This window comes from Heloderma suspectum, chromosome Z, assembly GCF_057233095.1.
Source record: "Heloderma suspectum isolate Gila_16-S chromosome Z, 16-S_ref, whole genome shotgun sequence".
Classification (NCBI taxonomy): Eukaryota; Metazoa; Chordata; class Lepidosauria; order Squamata; family Helodermatidae; genus Heloderma; species Heloderma suspectum.
Genome location: NC_139476.1, coordinates 13,955,992 through 13,980,018, shown reverse-complemented (window position 1 = coordinate 13,980,018; position 24,027 = coordinate 13,955,992). Strand labels below are relative to the sequence as shown.

The window sequence follows — 24,027 nt, the reverse complement described above, 5'->3', positions numbered from 1 at the left end:
ACACTGTGAACCAACTCTCCCCAAGTTGAGGCAGCAGTAAATGGGCAGGCGGGGTGGGGGGGAGCAAAGCACTCTTCCAGTCCTTCACTCCCTTCCACTGTGAATAGCAAAAGCAGCTTTGGAAGACGCGAAGGGCTCTTCTGTCCCCTTCCTCTGTGAATCACAAGAGAAGCTTTGGAAGACCCAAAGGGCTCTTCCACCCTATCTCCTGTGTGGGGCTGGGGGGGGGGGTTGGCAAAGCTCCTCCACCCCTCCTACCCCATAGCATTCACAGAAAGAGAGGCTTTGGCAGAGCCCTTTGTCCCTACGAAGCACCTCAGCCAGTAACTCCTGGCTGAGGGATGCTGGGAGTTGAAGTCCATCACAGCTGGAGGGCACCACATCTGGGAAGGCTGTGCTTTAAAAAATGAGTTGCCGATGGACTTAGTTTCCTAATCCCCCATCGTACAGAACTACAGTTCCCAGAATCCCCTGTGGAGAGAATATGGCTGTTAAGATGACTTTTGATCGTAGGTGTGCCCAGGCCAGAATCTGCCAGATCTGATCAATCAAAAAGGCCACTATGAAGGACAGATCCCCAACCATTAAAAACTTGCCTGGTCGAGTTTTGTGCTCACTGAATATTCACAGGCCAAACTCGCTTTTAAATGGGACCTCCCCTTTTCAGGACTTAAGAAGAAACCCCATTGCTGGGAATTGCAGGAAAACAACAACAACTAGGAACCAGGAAAACTGTTCACCTTTTTACTCCAAAGGAGTCTCTGTGGGATTGTCACAGAGAGGAAGGCCAGGATCTCTTCTCGATCCTCCCAGAGTGCAGGACATGGAAGAATGGGCTCAAGTGACAGGAAGCCAGATTCCGGCTGAACACCAGGAGAAACGTCTGGACTGTTGGAGCAATACGACAATGGAACTGATTCCCTAGGGAGGTGGTGGGCTCTCCCACACCGGAGGCATTCAAGAGGAGGCTGGACAGCCACCTGTCAGGGATGCTCTGACTTGGATTCCTGCATGGAGCATGGGGTTGGACTCAATGGCCTTGCAGGCCCCTTCCAACCCTGCTATTCTATGATTCTATGATTCCTGCATAACACTGGGCTCCAATTACAAAATGGGAGGGGGGATTATTTTCTTATTATAAACTTTTGGGTTAGCAGAGGCACCCGGTCCTTTATTCAGAGCCATGAGGCCTGGAATCTTACTTTGCCTTTAGGGGAAGGACCATAAGTAGAGTAGATGTGTTGCATGCAGAAGGTGCCAGGTTCACGTCAGGCAGTTAACAGATTCACAATCAGAAATAGGCAGGGAGGTAAACCTAGCAGAGGTTTTATTGGGAATGTTTAAAGGTAGGCCATTGAGAAGTTTTTACTCCCCACTGCGTTCTCTTATAACTGGGACTTCAAAAGACATTGCAGGCGAAAAGAACCGAATTCTACAGCGCCTGATGCATACAGGAGAAAACCAGCAGCAGTTTGCTGTACGGGAGAAAAACCGATTCCTGCGTGCCACTCGCACAGAATCCCACTTTGCAAGGACGCCGCCGGTCAAGGGGTGCTCCTGTTCAGCAAGCCTCATGCGCAGGGAGCAAACTGTAAGGCCAGGCGGTCAAATTCGTTCTCCTTTAAACCAAAAGAGAGGATGGGGGCGGGGGAGAAGAGAGAGAGAGAGGAGGAAAGAGAGAGAGGCAGTTTTAATTTTAAGGAGAAGGAACAAAAAACACTGACTGAATCAGATCCAGCAAGAACATCTCTTAATCACCAACTGGTGTGCTGCAAGAAATAAAAAAGTAACTGAAATGCACCCAAGGGACAGTGCCACCCACTGGGTCTCTGCCTCATCCACTGCTCTGGCCTCTCTTTCAGCCGCAGCTGCACAGTGAGTAATTCTACTGAGCCTCTGTGAGGCTGGCTCACTCAGTCGCTTCTGATGCAGCTATGCAGCAGAACTACCTTCATCAAAAGGAGGCTGCCCATCGCCTCTCTGTATGCACAGATCAGAGACTCACCGAATCACAGCGTGAGTACCACCAAAGATGGCAGTTCTTATTTCCTTTATTTATTGAAATAAAATTTATTTATTTATTTCCTATTGGTCATCCCTCACTTCAGTATTTCCCCCCCCAAAAAACGCGATAGTACCATTCATCAGCATCTCTCAGTGGTTTACTACAATTAACTTAACATGATGCAATTTTAAAGAGGCCCGGAGGGTAACAGTGTCAGTCTATTGCAGCAGAAACAACCAAGAGTCTTTTAGCACCTTAAAGACTAAAAAAATTAATCTGGCATAAGCTTTTGTGGACTATAACCCACTTCATCAGATGCATATGGTGCTGGAAAGAATTGTAAATAGAGGTAAGAAGGAAATTAAATGCAGAAAGTGATAATCACTTTACAAACAGCGGTCATTCACAGAGCAGTTCTTGCTGATAACACAAACACCCCGGCAGGAGGAAAGCCAATTAACACATGTAGTGTGTTCAACGAGAAAGGATTTTGTAACACTCCATGTCTTAACTGGCTTACCTAGTGCCAGGGTGTTTGCATTACGTTCAAAGTGAACGCAGCTTTCTTCAGTCAGTGATTGGGCAGAAAAACTGAAGAAGCAGCCTCAACTGAGAGATGGAAGAAAAGGCATTACCTTGGCCTGGTATTCCTTGATGAAAGGGTGGGTTCGGTGGGCATCTTTCAGTTGCGATAGGTATCGGTTGGTGACCTTAAAGAGAGAGAGAGTGAGGAGGGTGGAGGGACAAAAACAAGAAAGTGTCTTCACAAAGGGAAACAAAAACAGATGTAGAGTAAACACAATGGGAAAAAGCAGAAAAAGAGGGAGAGAGAAAAAAAGAGAAAGAACAGGGTGGCAGAGAGAGTGCAAAAGAAAGAAGTACAAGGTTCTATGATGAAGAATCCTATTATTTTTTAAAAAGGCAAGGGAGAGGGTTGTTTCAGCTCCCAAAAAGAAAGGAGATCAGGGAGGAGAGGGAAAAAGGGGGGAGAAATAACACCCTCCCCCCTAAAAGTTTGCTGTTCCAGCAGGGGACCAACTGTGACCTGAACAACCTCTGACCTCTTTCACCTGGTGTTGAGAATCCCGCTTCCTGCAATCATGGAAGCAGAGGATTTCAGGAAAGTCACCCAAGAACACTGAGTTCCAGAAAGGATTTTGAAAAGGGGGCGGGATCAGCTTCCCAGGTGATCGAGCGGGGAACAATTGCCAGAGCAAAATTAAAGGAAGACCGTTCCCAGGCCTTTTTAATGCAAGCTTCTCACTTGGGACTTTCACCTCCTCTGTAGGTTGGACAGAAGCCAAGGAAGCAAGGATCTGGGGGAAGCAAGAAGGGAAAGCAACGGGGAGAGAAGGGCCTCCAGTTTATAGCTAAAGAACAGCAGAAATGCAGAAAACTGCTGCTGGGGATGGGGTGGGGGAACTGACAACATCCAAGCCATTATTACAGTAGCTGAATGTACCAATTTTTTTTTAAAACCTTTAAGAAAACTCAGGCGTAAAAAAGGTTTTGTAGAAAGAAACATGATAGAAACAGAAATGGCACATAATACAAGGGTGGGGGGAGGCAAGTCCGCTTGGTCCAAGTGCCGATTTTATGGTAGATGCTCAGTGTGTTTTTGAAACAACCGTTCTGTGTTTTTTTTACAGCTTTTGAAGCAGCCTACCCTGAAAAGCCATACTGCATGTTAAAAACACAAGAAAAAGGGTCACAGATTGGCAGGAGAGGTCGCCAACAATGGAATGTGAACTGAGCGGCCATCTCCTGCTGCAGAACTGGGGACACCCACGGGGGGGTGGGGTCTGACGGGGCAGCCCATGGGGTCTGCATGTGTGTTCTGCACAGGATGGCTTCTGGAACAGCCAAGAGTGACTCACGAGCAGAGAGACTTTGGACTCAAGGCTAGCTGCCTTCTACTGAATCAGGCGATTGGTGCATCCCACTCGGTAGTGATCGGCTGTGGGTCTTCCCCAGGCCTAGTGGGGATCGAACCCAGGGCCTTCTGCAAACAAACCAAGAGCCCTGCTGCTGAGCTGCTGCCCTTCCTCAGAAGTGGGGGGCAGGGCTGGAGAACAGCCTGAGCTGTGATCAGCCAGGCGAAGCAGGGGCCCTCTATTTGGGCTGGAAATGCCAAGAGTCCAGTGGGCCGGTTGAAATCAGACCCCCTTTGCCCTTCCACCCAACCGCTGGGCAAGGAGAAGCCAGGCTCACCTCCGGGGGCTTCCCCAGGTGTTGTGAGAGGACCACAAAGTTGATCAGGGTCTCCGGATGGCTGCTGTCCTGTAGGAAACGAGGCAGAGAAGTCAGACTGAGAGAGGAACGTGGCCTTCAGAGACCCGAAAGGCTGCCCCACAGAAGATGGAGTAGGCTTGTTCCTTGCTGCTCCAGAGGGCAGAACGAGATCCAACGGGTGGATATTGCAGGGAAGCCAATTTCAGCTAAACATTAGGAGAAACTTCCTAACAGTGAGAACTGTTCAGCAGTGGAACAGGGAGGTGGTGGGTTGTCCTTCATTGGAGGAATTTAAGCAGAGGCTGGGCAGCCATCTCTAAGGCGTGCTGTAGCTGCACCCTGCAGTGCACAACCTGCACTGAGCAGGGGGCTGGACTAGATGATCTCTGAGGTCATTGCCAACTCTTATGATTCTAAGATGCCTGCCTTCTACCAGACTTGACTGTTTCTCCACCAAGCCCACTATGGTCTATTCTGACCTGTGGCAGCTCTCTAGGGTATTTTCCCCTCAGCTGCTAGCTGCATGCAAAGTGTGTGCTCTACCACCGAACAGTGGTCCCTCCCCTAAAAATGAAGGAAGGTTCCAGTCCTCATGGTTCTAAATAAATAGGATGCTGCGTCATACCATCCAGCCCAGCACCGCCTACTCCAGCGTCAAAACCAGGGGGGAATAATGTCTTGAACAATATGAATCAAGAATGAACAGGAGATCAGGAAAGCTTGGTCAATTTCACTCCCTAGAGTTAATTAAAATAATTTATTAAATAAAAACTAAACATTCACAACAAAGAATACAGTCATATAAAACTCAAGAAACATGAGATGAGTTTGTTCAAAACAACAGTCAGACAATATACAAAACATACTGTGAGACTAGTAAAATATGTCAACCTAAGCTAATAGTCTTGTTCCAAAGCAATGTTGTGAACTTCTGGTCTTTATTTGATAAATTATTTTAATTAATGCTAGGGTTGAAATTGGCCAAGTTTCCTGGATTTCCTACTCGTTCCTCCGCCTCCAACGGTCTGCAACCCAGCACCCTCCAGATGTGCTGTACAGCAGCTCCTATCATCCCTCACCAGTAGCTGGGAATGAGTCGTACTCAAGCTCATCTGAGCCCCTTTCAACTGGCGATGCAGGGTTTGCACCCAGGACCTTCTGCGTGGGATGGACCATTTGAGCTCCTCCTGCCAGTTCTGTGCACAGAGCTGCCTTAAACTGAATCGGGCCATCTGGCCGAGGGCCCATTCCAACGGGCAACTGACGTCAGGCAGAGTCAGTCCCACCCCATGATGCAAAAGGACGAGGGGGACAGGGTCCATATCTCACCTCTTTCTATAATGCATCTGTACTACAAACTTCAAGATGCATTTATTCTTTCACATTTGTATCCCCTATCCTTTTTCCAAAACAGGGGTTGTATTTAGGAATTCTCTCTCTCCCCCACCCAATTTAAGCCTAAAAACAACCCTGGGTGGTAGGTAAGCCTCAGAGAACAGAAGCAAACTTCAGGGCTGAGCAGGGACCGCCACCCGCACCCTGAGAAGCCGGGAATTGAACCTGGGACCCTCTGTAGGCGAAGTAGGTGCTCTGATGCCAAACTCTGGTCCCACCCTTCATGAGAAGAGTCAGGCTGGACTGCAGAAACTGGACTGGACCGTTCCTGCAGTCCAAGAGACAGGCTGAGCGTCTCCTCTGCCGCTGGCAAATGCAGGCAGAGACACCCCACGAGCCAGGCCCTCTTCTCCCACGCGAGGCTCCTGTCTAGGCCGCTTGGGAGGACATGACCCACCTTGTCGAGGGCCTCTTGGAGCACCCCTTCGGCGTCTTCCCACTTGCCCTGGGCCATGTAGCAAGCGGCCTGGCCATTCAGCAACAGGAGGGTGGGCGACCACTTCTCCGACATCTCCTGGAAGATGTAATAGGCATCCTGCAATTTCTCGCCCCCCTGAAAAAGGAAAGAAAAAGCCAGAGAATCAGAAAAAGAGAAGCTGCACCGTGATAAGATACTCACTGCCCATCACAGGGGGTTTTTGGGGCGGGGGGGGGTTGGGAGCCATGTTATTTATTTATTCAAAGCATTTTTATTCCGCCCTTCACCCAAAACGTCTCCTAAGGCGGCTTACAAAGATAAGAAATAAGACAGCACCTGCTGCCCTCAGGCTTACAATCTAAAAGACACAATACAAAAGGAAAGGGGGACTGCGAGGGAGGAGGAAAAATTAGGCACAGGCTCCACAAGAAAGGGGCTTCCAGGTGCAATCCCCAGCATCTCCATTTTTTTTTTAAAAAAAGGATCAGGTAGCAAGTGAATTAGGAGCCCTGGAGTGCCGCTGGCGGTCAAGAGTAGACAGTTCTGGCCTAGATGGACAAACAGCCCACCTCAAGACTGGACTACTGCAATGTGCTCTATGTGGGGCTGCCCTTGAGGCTGGTCTGGAAGCTGCTGCTAGCGCAGAATGTCGCTGCCCAGCTGTCATCAAGTGCTGATCTATATATTGGCATGTAACCCCTCCGCTGAACGCTCTACACTGGCTGCCCATCTCCTACCGGGTTTAAGGTTCTGGTTTGCTGTTGTTGTTCAGTCGTTCAGTCGTGTCCGACTCTTCGTTACCCCACGGATCAGAGCACGCCAGGCCTTCCTGTCCTCCGCTCTCTCCCGGAGTGGGCTCAGGTTCATATTCATTGCATCGGTGATGCTATCTCGTCATCTCATCCTCTGCCGTCCCCTTCTCCTTTTGCCTTCAATCTTTCCCAGCCCTGATCAACTTGGGACTTGAGGACATGCCTTCTCCCTGATCATCCTGCCTGATCACAGAGGTCTTCTGAAGAGGCACCCCTGGTGATGCCACAGAAGTCAGAGATCCACTTGGAAACTACTTGGAGTGGGGTCTTCAGCGTGCTGGCTCCCACCCCCTATGGGATGCCCTTCCAATCGAGAACAAGCATGGCCCCCACACTACCTTGTTTTCGGTGTTTGCAGAAGACTTTTCAGGCACACATTTCCTGAGGAATGACTAAATTCCAGCTACTGAGGCTGTTTGCACAACATGACAACCCAGAGTATGGGTTGTCGTTGAATTGTGGGTTGTCATGTTCTGTGAAACCAGCTGTGCAAACAAACCATGGTTTGTTAACCATGAATAATCCACAATGAGAACCACGGTTTGTTGTTGGGTCATGAACTCTGGGTTGTTCTTGGTTAGCAAGCACAGCTGAGTTCAGACAACACAACAACTCACAATTCAATGACAACCGATACTCTGGGTTGTTGTTTGTGTTGTAAAAAAAAAAAAAGTTGTATTTGTATTTTAATTTGTTTTACACTGGTCCAATATCTCTTGATGTGGAGTGGGTTACATAATCTATGATAAAGGAAATTAAATTAGAGTGACCTAGTACATAGCTGTTTCCTGTATTCCCTGGGGAGGGATTTTTGCTCAGTGGCTGAGCACCAGTTTTGCATGCAGAAGGTCCCAGATTTATTAATTTATATCCCATCTATCCTCCAAGGAGCTCAAGCTTCTCCTCCATTTCGTCCTCACAACAATCCTGAAAGGTAGGTTAGGCTGAGAGAAGGTGACAGGCCGAGAGCTTCTTGGGTGAGTGGGGATTTGAACCTGGTTTTGCTCCCTAGTTCTCGACTGATACTCTAACCCTGGGGGCACCCTCCCAATGTTTTGGGTTCCAAGTCCCATTAGCCCCTGGCAACTCAGCCAATGGTCAGGGATGATGGGAGCCACAGACCATCAGGACTACAGGTTGCCAACTCCTGCTCTCACCACTGTGCCAGCTGGCTCTTGCCTTCAGTCGTAGGCCAAATGGCCACACTAGCAGTGGATGATGGGAGTTGTAGTCCAACATATCTGGAGGGCACCTGGTTGGGGGAGGCTACTGGAAACCAGGCCCCCTGCTTTTTAAATGCCAAGTTTGTCTTCTCCCTTGCCCCTCAATCGCGGAAGATGGTACCCACCATAGCCAGGTTCACCCAGGCGGTGGCCAGCTGGGTCAGGGTGGCATCTTCATCTTGCTCCTGCATCTTCTTCAGCTCCTTTCTAAAGAGGCAGAGAAAGAGGGAGAACATGTGAGGGAAAGCAGCACAGGCATTGGGGGAGCCAAGACTAACATGATACAGGAACTTCACTGATTCAACATGGGTCCATCCATAGGAACATAGGAAACTGCTTTATATTGAGACAAGGGTCTTTCCCCACTACCTCTGACCAGATTCTTTTATGTGGAAACGCAGGGAAGTGAACCAGAGCCCTTGCACAAGAAAAGCAGGGCCTCTACCCACCCCACAAAGGGGGAAGGCCCACAGGAGAGAGCCACCCCTTTGTGACCGTTGTGCAAGAAGGTGAGCGTGAGTGGCTTCCTCATTAAAAGGGGGGGTCTCCCTGTGGCCTCTCCCCTGCAAAGGACCTTTCATCGTAACGTCCTTTGGTGAGCTCCCTCGGTTTGGTTTCGGAGTCACACAAATGGCAAGCTCCCCAAACTCATGGGCACGCGGCTCAGTTCAGCAATCAGTTCACAAGTTGGGGGGGATAACTGTGCACCTAAGAACCAGTGCCACGTTTGCTCTTCCCTCCCCATCCTTTTTGCCTTTTCTGCCCTGTCTTTTCAGACTGTAAACTGTGGTTGCCTTGTGGACTGCCTTGTTTTTTACTGATCTTTATGAACTGCTTGGGGAGCCTGTTTCGGGTGACAGGAGGGGTACAAATGCTTTCAAACCAGCAGTGGTAAAGGGGTAGCCCTCCAGATGGTGCTGGGCTCCCATTGGCCATGCTGCCTGGGCCTGACGGGAGTTCGAGTCCAGCAACAGATGGATTCTGCAGCACAGGTGAGCATGCGCCTGGAACGCTTTCCAAAATCTTCCCACAGTGGGAGGAGAACAGGGAAAGCCGGCCCTGTGGGAAGTTTTTCCAGCCCATCAAAAATGTTTTTTTCTTAAAAATAATCAGTCCTACTCCTCTGAGTTGCTGCTGCTCAACAGAACCTATCTGAGAACCAAGGTTCTCATGAGACTACAGATCGGAGCGACAACCCTTTCAAACAAAGCACAGCATTTTATGGCCACGTTGGTGTGCGTGCAGGAAGTACAGCAGAGTGGAAGGACATGGACAAGAGGCTGGACAGACGTGCCCATGGCAGAACTTACCGGGCCAAATCCAGACGGTCCAGTTTCAGCAGGATCTGGATGGTCATTGCCATGCTGAAGGGAACAAGAGCAGAAGCAGAGTTTTAGGACCATATGGTGGAGAAGCCACTGGTGGCTGTAGGGGTGGATTTCTGGCAAGGGTTGGGCTAGATGTCCTCCGAGATCCCTTCCCATATGAGGATGCTAGGATCTCCTGGTTGTGGGCCTCTGGCCGGACACAGCAAGGTTCTTTGCTGCTCAAGACTCATGGAGTCTCAAGGTGCAAACTGTGACCACAAAAGGCTTAAAGCAGGGGTGCTGAACCGCTTTTAGCCCGAGGGCTGAATTCCATTTCAGAGAAACTCTCAGGGGCTGCATTCCAGTGATGGATGCGTCTGTTTCCCGCCTCCCAGCTGAGCAGAGCAGAGCAGAGCAAGCTGCTCCAGCTGGTCCAGGGACTACAGAAGCAGGCAAGCTCCCAGAGAGCGAGCGAACAGAGCGAGCGAACAGGGGGAGCAAACAGGAGTTGGCCAGGGGAGTTGCAGTGGTTGAAGAGACAAAGGAGACAAAGGAGACAGAGGCTAAGAGGTAAGTGGGTTGCAGGAAGCCCAGGGCGCTGCCCTTTATCCTTCTGACTGGCTGTGAGCTCACCAGGAGCTTCTGAGAGCTCCAACTGAATTGGAGGGGTGTGGCCTGAGTACTCCCAGCAGCTGACTGGGCGGGAAGCTTCAGTCTGTTTCCCGCCTCCCAGCTGAGCAGAGCAGAGCAGAGCAAGCTGCTCCAGCTGGTCCAGGGACTACAGAAGCAGGCAAGCTCCCAGACAGCGAGCGAACAGAGTGAGCGAACAGGGGGAGCAAACAGGAGTTGGCCAGGGGAGTTCGGCAGGGGAGGTCAAGGGGGAGGCCCCTAACATTTTTTTTTAACTAACTTTTTCCCATTTATTTGTCTTGTAACACACACTTCCACACCAGTGGGACTCTGCTTTTAACCTCTACTGAGTAGAGGAGCAGGCACAGGCTAGTCTAGAACAATCACAAAGCTAGACACAAAAAGGGAAAAGGGGCTATGGAAGGACAAGACTCTCCAGTGGTGGTGACCTGCAAGGTGTGTGCAATGTTTGCTTTCTTGCCTGAGAACAACATGGCCTACACCTGCAACAAGTGCAAGTTGATCACGCTGCTGGAGGAAAAAGTAAGTGGACTGGAGCGGCGACTGTCAACCCTCCGGGGAATAAGAGAACACGAAGAGTTCTTGGACAGAATGGGGGAACTACAGCAGCAAAGGGCAGACCAGAAGCTTGAAGAGCAACAGCAAGATGAGGCAGAAGTGGGAAATGCTGAGGAGAAGAAAAATGGAGTAGAGGATACTCCTTGGAAAACGGTGACAGTTAGGAGAAGAAGAACTAGACGCCACTCTGCACCAGTGGAAGCGGTGGAGCTGTGGAACCGATTCCAGGTACTTGCAGATGAGACTGGAGGACAGCCTGCAGAGGAAGAATCACAGGGGAACCTACATGAGAGTGAGCAAGAGGCTAAAGGTCAGTCAAACAGAGGCGATGAAACCCAGGCCTACAAGAAGAAGAAGAGAAGAGTAGTAGTAGTGGGAGACTCCTTGCTGCGTGGGATCGAGACCCAAGTATGTCGCGAAGACCCGTGGACTCGCCAGGTATGTTGTCTCCCGGGAGGACAGATTAGAGACGTGACTGAAAGGTTGCCTGCACTCATAAAGCCCACTGACAGGTATCCCTTTCTTCTCATCCATGTGGGAACAAATGATACCGCCAAGCGGAGCTACGAAGAAATCACGTCAGACTTTGAAGCTTTGGGAAGGAAACTCAAGAACTTTGGGGCCCAGATAGTTTTCTCATCCATCCTTCCAGTAGTTAGAAGAGGGATAGAAAGGGAACGAAAAATACTCCGGGTGAATGACTGGCTACGAAGGTGGTGCCGACGAGAGAGATTTGGATTCTGGGACCACGGGCTATACTTCCTGGAAGATGGGCTGTTGGCTAGGGATGGGTTGCACCTCACAAAGGCTAGGAAGAATGTGTTTGGCCACAGCATGAAGAACTTCATCAGGAGGGCTTTAAACTGAATCCTACGGGGAAGGGAGATGTAATGTTGGGGGTAACAATGGACGTAGGCGCATGCACTGCAATGGAGAGAACAGCGCTGATAGCGCCCAATAATAGTCTTCAGACACATGTAGGAAGAAAGCCAGACTATGAAGCACATGGTCTTCGATGTCTATATACTAATGCCCAGAGTATGGGAAACAAACAGAACGAACTTGAACTCTTAATACAGGAGGGAAATTATGACTTGATAGGTATAACTGAGACTTGGTGGGATGACTCTCATGACTGGAATACAGCAGTTGAAGGATATAACTTGTTCAAAAAGAACAGGAGGAACAGAAAGGGAGGCGGGGTTGCACTGTATGTGAAAAATACATATCTCTGCACAGAAATACAGGAGGAGGAGCTTGGTAGCCCCATCGAGAGCATCTGGGTTGAAATAAATGGAGCAAAGAATAAAAGGAACCTGGTGGTCGGAGTCTACTACCGGCCACCCAATCAAGGAGAAGCCAAGGATGAAACTTTTGAAAAGCAAATAGCCAATGTTTTAAGGAAGCATGATGTAGTAGTAATGGGGGACTTCAATTTCCCCGATATTTGTTGGGAGACAAATTCTGCAAAACATGGCCCCTCCAGGAAATTCCTGACTTGTGTGGCGGATAACTTCCTCCTACAGAAAGTAGAGGAAGGAACTAGAGGATCGGCTATCCTTGACTTGATCCTAACCAACAGAGATGACTTAGTGGATAAAGTAGCAGTTACAGGAACTCTGGGGGAAAGCGACCATGTTGTACTTGAGTTCTTGGTTCTAAGGGAAGCAAAAGCCGAGTGTACTCAAACGCGTACCCTGGATTTTAGGAAAGCTGATTTTAATAAACTCAGAACAATGATCAGTAAGGTCCCATGGCAAACAATGCTAGCGAGAAAAGGAGTCCAAGATGGGTGGGAACTTTTAAAAAAGGAAATTCTCAAGGCACAATCACAAACAATTCCAACAAGAAGAAAAGGTAGAAGACAACAGAAGAAGCCAATGTGGCTTCACAAAAAGCTTAGGGATGACCTGAAAACAAAAAAGGACACATATAGGAAGTGGAAAGAAGGCCAAGTAACAAAGGAAGAGTACAGGCAGGTAGCACAGAATTGCAGGGATGGCGTCAGGAAGGCTAAAGCGGAGAACGAGGTGAGGTTAGCGAGGGATGCTAAAAACAACAAAAAGGCTTTCTTCAGCTACGTGCATAGTAAAAGGCAGAGGAAAGAAATGGTTGTTCAGCTATTAAATAAGGATGGCAAAATGATAACAGATGACAAAGAAAAGGCAGAAGTGCTCAATTCCTACTTTGGCTCAGTCTTCTCCCAAAAGAGGGTCTATGACCCCCCTGGCAAAGGCGAAGTACAGGCTGAAGGGGCAGGATTGCAGCTTGAGATCGACAGGCATATGGTCAAGGAACACCTCATTACTTTGAATGAGTTCAAATCTCCAGGGCCAGATGAACTGCATCCTAGAGTAATAAAGGAACTGGCAGAAGAACTCTCAGAACCGCTGTCTATTCTCTTTGAGAAATCATGGAGGACCGGGGAAGTGCCAGATGACTGGAGGAGGGCTAACGTTGTCCCTATCTTCAAAAAGGGTAAAAAGGAGGAACCTGGGAACTACAGACCAGTCAGTCTGACATCAATCCCTGGGAAAATTCTGGAGCAGATCATAAAGCAATCCATCTGGAAGCACCTTGACAACAATGCCGTGATTACTCGAAGCCAACATGGATTTGTCAAAAACAAGTCCTGCCAGACAAATCTGATCTCATTTTTTGATCAAGTCACCTCCCTTGTAGACCGTGGGAATGCTGTAGACATCATATACCTCGACTTCAGCAAAGCTTTCGACAAAGTGCCCCATGATCTCCTGATGAGCAAACTTGCTCGAAGTGGGCTAGATGAAGCAACGATCATGTGGATCCACAGTTGGCTACAGAATCGGACTCAAAGAGTGCTTATCAATGGGACCTTCTCAAGCTGGGGAGAGGTAACGACTGGGGTACCGCAGGGCTCAGTCCTGGGCCCAGTGCTCTTCAACATTTTTATGAATGACTTGGAGGAGGAGGTGCAGGGAATGCTGATCAAATTTGCAGATGACACAAAATTGGGAGGGATAGCTAATACTTTGGAAGACAGAAACAAAATTCAAAGTGATCTGGATAGACTGGAGTGCTGGGCAGAAAACAACAGAATGGCATTTAATAGGGACAAATGCCAAGTTCTGCACCTAGGAAAAAGAAACCAAATGCACTGTTACAAGATGGGGGATACGTGGCTCAACCACACTACGAGCGAGAAGGATCTTGGAATTGTCGTCGATCACAAGCTGAATATGAGCCAACAATGTGATGTGGCTGCAAAAAAGGCAAATGCTATTTTGGGCTGCATTAATAGAAGCATCGCTTCCAAATCCCGGGAAGTACTAGTTCCCCTCTACTCAGCACTGGTTAGGCCTCATCTGGAGTACTGTGTCCAGTTCTGGGCACCACACTTTAAGAAGGATGCAGACAAGCTGGAGAGGGTTCAAAGGAGGGCAACAAAGATGATCAGGGGACTGGAAACAAAGCCCTATGAAGAGAGACTGAAAGAACTGGGCATGTTTAGCCTTGAGAAGAGAAGACTGAGGGGAGATATGATAGCACTCTTCAAGTACTTGAAAGGTTGTCACAGAGAAGAAGGCCAGGATCTCTTCTTGATCATCCCAGAGTGCAGGACACGGAATAATGGGCTCAAGTTACAGGAAGCCAGATTCCGGCTGAACATCAGGAAAAACTTCCTGAGTGTCAGAGCAATACGGCAATGGAACCAATTACCTGGGGAGGTGGTGGGCTCTCCCACACTGGAGGCCTTTAAGACGAGGCTGGACAGCCATTTGTCAGGAATGCTCTGACTTGGATTCCTGCATTGAGCAGGGGGTTGGACTCGATGGCCTTGTAGGCCCCTTCCAACCCTACTATTCTATGATTCTATGAAGGCAAAAGGGGTGTAGCCAGAACAACCAGCATATTTTAGCTTTTAGTTTTCTGCCAGTAACTCAGCCTTTGGAGAAGCATTTCAACCTTTTAGACATAAACATCTGGTGGGAACTAGATTGGTTACCCCAGGGGTAGAATAATTACTGCTTTGTTATCCAACCTGAACTGTCCAGAAGGGGTGGGCTAACAGATCCATTAAATAAGTAAGGCGTCACTAAAACTAATTCTCTCTCCCCTCCCTCTCTTAGGGAAGAAGATATTCCGCAGACAAGGCTGGGGAAGGTAGGTGTGGTGATGGTCAATGGTTGGTTCATGATATAGCCGAGAAAGATGGAGGTGGATCCACTCACCACTCCAAACTTTCCCCTTGGTGCAAAGTACGCAGCGCTGCATCCGGGTTGTGGTCATGGAAGTAGACAGAAGCTGCCATCAGCAGGAACGTTGTGTTGGTGATGTCCATGCTCTTGGCCATCTTCTTGTCCAGCTCGGCCACAATCGCATCCCTTTAAGGGAGGGAAAGGGAAACCCCCACAAACGTCAGTGTCAGGAAACGGAAGCAACCCAGAACCGTCTTGCTAGCAACTCCCCAGAGGACTAACTGCTGCCTCCTCCAGGGCTCTCCAAATTTTTTAGGTCAGCGGCTTGGAATGGTGAAAGTGCCATGGGCCCTCTCACAAAATGGCTGCTGTGCCTAGTCATAAAAAATGGCTGCCATGGTAGGCATGGCTGGTCGCAGAACACCCATTTCCCAGAAGCCAAACGGGTGAGACTAAAAGAAAATTAATTTGCTCAGGAACCTAAGTCCAAGGCAAAGGTGGGCTGGGGGTGGTGTCTGAGCTCTAAAACATAAGATCTCTCTCTGGAATCCAATTAAAGGAGGCGCTAGAGGGCAGAACTTTGCTTTGCAGCCTGCCGGCCTCCCAGTTAAAAATAATTCATAAAAATCTTAAGAAATAAATGAAAATTGGGAAGATGGAAGCAAAGACCTGGTTCAGCAGTGTTTCATGAATGCTGGGTTTAAGTCATGATAAATGCAGAAATATGACACAGCCAGTAGTTAATAGCATGCAGGATGCATTTTTCAAAAAAAATAATCTGTGTTATTAGGGAAGTGGTTTCTTTAAGAACTCCAAAGAGGAGAACAGCATCGACTTAATAATCCCAGTTGGTACTTTTGCGGTAATATCTTTTCTGAAGTAGACACTGATGCCTCAAACCGCTTTTCAATGCTTGCAGGAAAAGAAATAAGCCTTTCCTGTCTAACACCTGCAGGGATTTATTTCAATGAGTCTCCTTAGGGGGGGTATGCCGCTGGATCTCTTTAAAAAAACAAACAAACAGACAACTAAGTAGGTCCCACAGGCATAGAATCAGCTCCACAAACTGTGCTGAAAAACAAGCTGATAACCGCTGCAGCAGTTTTAACACTGGGGCAGAATGTCTCTCCTCGCCAATTCCAGTCAGAAGCTAGGTGGCTACTCCCAAACCAGTTTCAGAGACTTCAAACCATCTCCAAGATCAGTCCATGTGTAGACGCCACTGGAATTTTAAAGTCTGGCAATTATGATATAACCATGACCTTGGCCTTGGCCACCAACAGTCTCATTTCCAGGCCAACAGAATCTGCATTTCTGCAAGAGAGGTGATGGAGCTCCACTCACCTTTGGCTCTCGCTGGAAAGGTATTCTGCAAACATCCGCACAGCTTGGAGTTCTGGACACGCGCTGGGCTTGATTTCATCCAGCACCACACCGTATTTTCGCTACAAAAAAAAAAAGAGGGAGGGGAAAAGGCGATCCTGTTTCTACCAATCTCAAAAATGAATTCGCAAAAATGGAAAGCAAACAGGGCTGCATCGGCCAGCCCATGAGTCCACCTGAAACCCTTTTTGCCCCCTTACTCTGGAGCAGGGGAGAGGAACCTGCAGTACTATAGATGTCGTTGGACTCAAATTCCCATCATGCCAGACCACTGACCATACTAGCTGGGGCAGATGGGAGTTGGAGTCCAACACATCTAGTAAGAAACCAAATGTGGGAAAGCTGTTCTAGACCTGGCCCGCAGCATCAACTGCCAAAGGTCAGAACAGAGTGGCATAAACATCTCTATGTACCCAGAAACCCATATATTTATGTTCCTGTTTTTTCAAATTGCGTTAAGGTTTAATTGCATTAAATTGTTGTTCACCATCTCAATGGCTTTTTATCAAATAATGCAGTGTTTAAGTGTTAAGAATAAATAACATATTAATCTTTTGCACGGATGTTAATCATAAATCATTTTGGGAGCCAATCCTGCTGAAAAATTACGGTACACTGATCTTAAATAAAGAAATGACACATACAAAACCAACATTACAGATGCAGGAGCGTCTGATGGGCTTGGAAGCAGCACTCTGAGTCATGCTTTCTTAAATCAGTCTGTTAGCCTCACCTGGGCGATGTAGGCACGATACAAGAAAATGTCCCTCTCCACTTCTTTCTCAGGATTTGGTGGCTAAAGAGACAAGAAAACAGAATCGTTTCCACAGCAGCAGAACAACGACAACACATCATCCTCTTATAAGCCCCCTGGGACTGCAGACCCTGGTCTCATCCATCAGCCAGAGATCCAACGGCCACTGGGATGTTGTACCCCTTTGCCTCTCAGGATAGACATCAAAGCAAGGAGACGACCAACCTGGCCCCAAACATCAGCCAGAGAAAGAGCAGCTGCAGGGAACTTGTTTCATCCTTCCCTGCCAGAAAGAACACCGATAAGAACTTTGAAACAAAGAATGGGCGCCCGAATTTTGCTCCTTTTTGCCCCCCTCTTCCCTCCCAATCCCTTTTCCTTTTGTGTCATGTGTTTTAGATTGTAAGCCTAAGGGCAGGAAGCATCTCATTATTAATCTTTGCAAGCCACTCTAGGAGCCTTTGGGGCTGAAGAGCAGGGTAAAAATGTTATAAATATATAAATTATAGAAAAACAAACTGCAAAAGAGCCTCATGGCACTTGAACACCAACACAATTATCACAGTGTAAACTTAAACAGATGAAACTGATGTCATCGGATGCAGCAAGCGGTAGCTCACAAAAGATCCAACTAAAATTAATTTGTTCTTCTTACAAGGTGACTCAAGACTCTTGGCTGTAGCCTTTCCGAACCTGGACCCCTCCTTCAGACTTCAACTCCCATCAGCCCCAGCCAGCATGGCCCAGAGTGTTGGGAACTATAGTCCAACAATGTTGGAAGGGCATCAGACTGTGAGAAGGCAATTTCACTGCTCTTGTTGCAATAAACTGGAAAGGGAAGATTGCTGAGATGCGTCTCTTGAAAGACAAACCACTGTCTTGAGTTCTGGCTTATGGTCACCGCTTTTCCCCCTTTCTTTACCAGGGGGCACCAGCACCCACCACCCTACTGAGCCAATAGGTCTTTAAGGCAAGAAGCAACGCCCCCACTCCAACAGAAAATGCTGGGGGCTGGGGTCTTCTCTAACAAGGTGTATGGGAATGTGGTGAGGAATCCAACCAGCATTACATGTATTTCTAAAATCTGTAACCTAAAACAGGGATGTCGAACCTCATGCCTGCAGGCCAAATTTGGCCCTCCTGGGGCTCGAGTCCTGCCCCCAAGAATCCCCCAGATGACCACGCCCCTTCTCATGACCCCATCCCGTCCCGTCCCCGACTGTTTCCTGGCTTTTGTGTAGTTTTCCCCCCCATTCTATAATGGTAGAAATGCCTCTCCTAAGGCTTAATTACTGGTAGTAAAAGCTTGAAGCTAAACTAAGCAGTCGTTTTTGGCCCCATTTTGCCTTCAGCCCTGCCCAGCACTGGGAGAAGGCCCCCAACAGCTTCTCCGAAATGGAATTTGGCCCTCAGGCTGAACAGGGTTTGGAAGCCCTGCCCTAAAATATACCTTGCCTCACAGAGCTCTATTGAAGAGGTGAATCTTTATTCTATCTTATTCTGGAATATTCTGGATTCATTTGGAAAACAGATCTCTCATTTTGCCCTCCTCGCTTGTTTAATTTCTGCCTTTAAAGCGTGGAAGGTTCTGTAGCTGTTTCATGGCAGAGATTCAACGGGGCAGGGACAGAGGAGGAAAAGCTTGCGACAATTCAACAAGTGCTACCTTAAGAGCACAAGAGCCCTGGTGGATCAGAGCAATGGCCTATCAATCCATCACATCAGAGATTCAACAGGTGCAGCTCTCTCCCATGGAAGAAGTTCAGAGAACCAATCCCACAGGAGAGAAGAGATAAGAGTTTGTGGGTAGAAAAGCCTCGTGACAGGCAATAATTCAACAGGTGCAGCCCCCAGTAATGAAATACAGAGATGGGAAGTGTTGCTCTTCAAGATTCCTACCCTGACTTTCTATAGAATATCCAACAAGGTGGGAGAAAAAAGAGAGCGAGCGAGCACAAAACCCTCATGAGACAGCGGTGCCACTAGGGAACAGATTTCTTTTTAAAAAAAGGTTTTGTAGTCAGCAAGTGGTTGGCTGGGCATATACATGATTAGAGCTGCTGTTTTTGCTATTTTGACTTTTAAAATATAGTATTCATTTCTACACCAAAATGATGCTTATTCTTATTATGGCAGCACACAAACCCCATTTTATTTCTGCGGTCACGATAGGGCTATGGTTTTGAGCGAGTTTAAAATGGAGAGAGTAGTTCTTTCTTTTTAATCAGTGTTGGCAAAGTGTTTGTGTGTGCATGTGCATTTGTATTTTGCTCTACGGTATCAGAAACGTAAACGCAACTGTAAAGCGCGGAGGGAGGAGAAGAGAAACGTTAGTCATATGCTTCAGAGCTGAAGTAATATTGTTGTTGTTCAGTTGTTGTGTCTGACTCTTCGTGACCCCATGGACCACAGCACGCCAGGCCTTCCTGTCCTTCACTCTCTCCCGGAGCATGCTCAAGTTCATATTCATTGCATCAGAGATGCTGCCTAGCCATCTCATCCTCTGCCGTCCCCTTCTTTTGCCTTCAGTCTTTCCCAGCATCAGGGCCTTTTCCAGGGAGTTTTCTCTTCGCATTTGGTGGCCAAAATATTTGAGCTTCAGCTTCAGTATCTGTCCTTCCAATGAGCACTCACGGTTGATTTCCTTTAGGATGGACTGATTTGACCTCCTTGCAGTCCAGGGGACTCGTAAGAGTCTTTCCCAGCACCACAGTTCGAAAGCATCGATTCTTCGGCGCTCAGCCTTCCTTATAGTCCAGCTCTCACAGCCATACATTGCTACTGGGAAAACCATAGCTTTGATTATGCGGACCTTTGTTGGCAAGGTGATGTATCTGCTTCTTTACTATGCCGTCTAGGTTTGCCATAGCTTTCCTCCCAAGGAGCAAGCGTCTTTTAATTTCATGGCTGCAGTCACCGTCTGCGGGGATCTTGGAGCCCAAGAAAATAAAATCTGTCACTGCTTCCGTTTCTTCCCCTTCTATATGCCAGGAAGTGATGGGGCCAGATGCCATGATCTTAGTTTTTTTAATGTTGAGTTTCAAACCAGCTTTTGTACTCTCCTCTTTCACCCTCCACAAGAGGCTCTTTAGATCCTCTTCACTTTCTGCCATTAGGGTGGTATCGTCTGCGTATCTGAGGTTGTTGATAATTCTCCCAGCAATCTTAATTCCGACCTGTGATTCATCCAACCCGGCGTTTCTCATGATGTACTCTGCATATAAGTTAATTAAGCAGGGCGACAATATGCAGCCTTGCTGTACTCCTTTCCCAATTTTGAACCAATCGGTTGTTCCATGTCTGGTTCTTACTGTTGCTTCTTGGCCCTCATACAGGTTTCCCAGGAGACAGGTAAGGTGGTCTGGTACCCCCATCTCTTTCAGAATTTGCCACAGTTTGTTGTGATCCACACAATCAAAGGCTTTAGCGTAGTCAATGAAGCAGAAATAGACATTTTTCTGGAATTCTCTTGCTTTCTCCAGGATCCAGCGAATGTTGGCGATTTGATCTCTAGTTCCTCTGCCTCTTCGAAACCCCACTTGTACTTCCGGTAGTTCTCGGTTCACATGCTGCTGAAGCCCAGCTTGTAGGATTTTGAGCATAACCTTGCTGGCATGTGAAATGAGCGCAATTGTACGGTAGTTTGAACACTCTTTGGCATTGCCCTTCTTTGGAATTGGAATGTAAACTGACCTTTTCCAGTCTTGTGGCCACTGTGGAGTGTTCCAAATTTGTTGGCATATTGAGTGCAGCACTTTAACAGCATCATCTTTTGGGATCTTAAATAGCTCAGCTGGAATACTGTCATCTCCACTAGCTTTGTTGTTAGTAATGCTTCCTAAGGCCCACTTGACTTCACTCTCTAGGATGTCTGGCTCAAGTTCAGTGACCGCACTATCATGGCTATCAGGGACATTCAGATCTTTCCTGTATAGTTCTTCTGTGTATTCTTTCGACCTCCTCTTAATCTCATCTGCTTCTGTGAGGTCCCTGCCTTCTTTGTTCTTTATCATGCCTGTCTTTGCACAAAACATTCCCTTGAGATCTCCGATTTTCTTGAAAAGATCTCTAGTCTTTCCCATTCTATTGTTTTCCTCGATTTCTTTGCATTGTTCATTTAAGAAGGCCTTCTCGTCTCTCCTGGCTATTCTCTGGAACTCTGCATTCAGTTGGATAGATCTTCCCCTTTCGCCCTTGCTTTTCGCTTCCCTTCTTTCCTCAGCTACTTGTAAAGCCTCATCAGACAGCCACTTGGCTTTCTTGCATTTCTTTTTCTTTGGGATGGAGTTCGTTGCTGCCTCCTGAACAATGTTACGGACCTCCATCCATAGTTCCTCAGGCACTCTGTCTATCAGGTCTAATCCCTTAAATCTATTCCTCACCTCCACTGTATCTTCACAAGGGATATGATTTAGGTCATACCTGAATGGTTTAGTGGTTTTCCCTACATTCTTCAATTTAAGCTGAAATTTTGCAACAAGAAGCTCATGATCTGAGCCACAGTCAGCTCCAGGTCTTGTTTTTACTGACTGTATAGAGCTGCTCCATCTTTGGCTGCAAAGGACATAATCTGATTTCGATATTGACCATCTGGTGATGTCCATGTGTAGAGTCGCCTCTTGTGCTGTTGGAAAAGAGTGTTTGCTATGATCAGCGTGTTCTCTTGGCAAAACTCTATTAGCCTTTGTCCTGCTTCATTTTGTACACCAAGGCCATGCTTGCCTGTTATCCTGGTGATTTCTTGACTTCCTACTTTGGCATTCCAATCCCCTATGATGAAAAGGACATCTTTTTTTGGTGTTAGTTCTAGAAGGTGTTGTAGGTCTTCATAGAACCGAACAATCTCAGCTTCTTCGGCCTGAGTGGTTGGGGCATAGACTTGAATTACTGTGATGCTGAATGGTTTGCCTTGGATTCGTACTGAGATCATTCTGTTGTTTTTGAGATTGTACCCCGGTACTGCTTTTCCCACCCTTTTATTGACTATGAGTGCTACTCCATTTCTTCTAAGGGATTCTTGCCCACAGTAGTAGATATGATAGTCACCTGAATTAAATTCACCCATGCTTGTCCATTTTAGTTCGCTGATTCCCAAGATGTCAATGTTCAATCTTGCCATCTCATGTTTGACCACCTCCAGCTTACCTTGATTCATGATCTTACATTCCAGGTTGCTAAACAATATTGTTCTTTACAGCATTGGACTTTCTTTTCACCACCAGACACATCCACAGCTGAGTGTCCTTTCGGCTTTGGCCCAGCCGCTTCACTCTTTCTGGCACTACTTGGAAATTCCCTCTGCTCTTCCTCAGTGGTATATTGGACACCTTCCGACCTGAGGGGCTCATCTTCCGGCGTCATCTCTTTTAGCCTTGTGATACGTTCCAGGGGTTTTCTTGGCAGGAATACTGGAGTGGGTTGCCATTTCCTTCTCCAGTGGACCACATTTTGTCAGAACTCTCCGCCATGACCTGTCCATCTTGGGTGGCCCTGCACAGCATAGCTTATGGCTTCACTGAGTTACGCAAGCCCTTTCGCCACAAAAAGGCAGTGATCCATGAAGGGGGAAGTAATATACATGGTCACGTAAAGCCCCCCACTCCATAAGACCATTAATTCCAGGGTCTACAGTTTATTTACAGCATAATCCTAGGCATGTTTAGATAGAAAAAAGTCCTACAACTCCAGACATTTCTCAGCTAGCACTGCTGGCTGAAGAATGCTGGAAAGTTATAGGGCTTTATTTCTGTCTGAACATGCCTAGGATTGCACCCTTGAAGTATTTTTATCCCACTCCTCAGCCAAAAAGGCTCCCAGTGTGGCTTACGTATGATCACTTAAAGCAGACAGTCCCTGCCCCCAGAGGCATACAATCTAAGAAGGCACAGAACGGAAAAAAGAATGGGGAGGGAAAAGGAAATGAAAACCCAAATGGTGCAATCCTACACATGCCTAGTCAGAAGTAAACCCCACTGTGTTGAACAAGACTTGCTCTCAGTTAATTTGGTCAAGGATTGCAGCCTATGGGCACAATCCTATGCATGTGTAGGCAGAAAAGAGTCCTACAACTCCCAACATTCCCTCACCATATGCTGGCAGGTGAATGCCGGGAGTTGTGGCGCTTTTTTCTGCCTTAAATGTACATAGGGTTGCACCCTAACTTTTTTAGCAGGGCTGGTGCAATAGCCCTGCTTCCCCCTCTCATCTCCCTCGGCACAGCCTGCTGGAATGGCTGCCCCACTGGTGACAGGAAGTGATTCAACAGGTGTTGCTTTGCCTCCACCTCCTCGGGGGGCACCTGTTGAATCTCTGCCTGCCCCACGGCATCTCTCTCTCACACACACACGCACGCACACAGCCCCCCTCTTCTCCCATGTTAAACTCCTGTTTCGCAGAGTCCACCGCCATAAGGGCACTTTGGGCGCCCCTCGGGGCAGGGACCCCGAGGGGGCGTGGCGTGGCCCCCTGGCGGCAAGGAGGGCGTGGCCTGTCTCGGCCCCGACCCTCTCGCCTCACCTTGACCCGCTGCGCCTCGTTAATGGCGGCCTGCGAGGCGCCGATGTAGAAGTTGTTCCTCACGTCGAAGAGCTCGTCGGCCTCGCTCGGTGCCCCCGTGGCCGCCATCGCTGCCCGTCGCCGTCCGGACCTGACACGTCTTCGCCTTCTCCCCCCCCGCCCGCAGCCGGGGCGCAAGGCACGCCGGGAAGCGCCGACTGGCCGGCTCGCTACTTTCTCCCGAGGCCGGCCAATCAGAGACGGAGGGGGTGCCCACGTTTGGCGGAAAGCTTGCTGGGAGTTGTAGTTTTTTAGGGAAGCGACCGGTAACGTTCTAAAGGACCGCACTGCGTAAGACACATAGAGATAGAAAATTAGAGTGGCAATCTGTCCCGAGCGCTAACGGGACTTTCCGGTGCTTGTTGAGCGCCATTTTAAGTGGAAAGCCGAAATATTATTATTATTATTATTATTATTATTATTGTTATTAATTTCAAACCTCCTCTGGGGAGTTTTTGTTGGTCCTAACAAAAGTATAGCCTTTCTCCCCTTTGGTCCTTTATCGAACTGTAGGCCGGACTCTGTCAAGCCCCCGGCCAGGCCCAGCCCCTTGGCC

At 48.1% G+C, this 24,027-nt stretch overlaps 1 protein-coding gene across 1 annotated transcript; it reads right to left on the bottom strand.

Moving 5' to 3' along the window:
* Nucleotides 1-1,305: 1,305 nt before the first annotated feature.
* COPE (coat protein complex I subunit epsilon) lies at nucleotides 1,306-23,596 on the bottom strand. Its single transcript, XM_084826080.1, has 10 exons — nucleotides 23,433-23,596; nucleotides 16,896-16,958; nucleotides 16,124-16,224; nucleotides 14,813-14,965; nucleotides 9,396-9,449; nucleotides 8,211-8,292; nucleotides 6,030-6,185; nucleotides 4,217-4,285; nucleotides 2,641-2,715; nucleotides 1,306-1,619 (listed from the first exon to the last, which is right to left on the bottom strand). Exons 1-10 carry the CDS (start codon nucleotides 23,538-23,540, stop codon nucleotides 1,572-1,574), a joined length of 909 nt encoding a protein of 302 aa, XP_084682206.1. The 5' UTR covers nucleotides 23,541-23,596; the 3' UTR covers nucleotides 1,306-1,571.
* Nucleotides 23,597-24,027: the final 431 nt, after the last annotated feature.

What these genes read in the sequence shown, in the direction of transcription:
- COPE (XM_084826080.1), bottom strand. Translation starts at nt 23,540, where the DNA reads ATGGCGGCCACGGGGGCACCGAGCGAGGCCGACGAGCTCTTCGACGTG. An exon ending in CAAGGGGAAAGTTTGGAGTG is followed by an intron (nt 9,450 to 14,812) that starts GTGAGTGGATCC and finishes TGTTCCCTTCAG; the next exon opens with CATGGCAATGACCATCCAGA. An exon ending in GACCGTCTGGATTTGGCCCG is followed by an intron (nt 8,293 to 9,395) that starts GTAAGTTCTGCC and finishes CTGCCTCTTTAG; the next exon opens with AAAGGAGCTGAAGAAGATGC.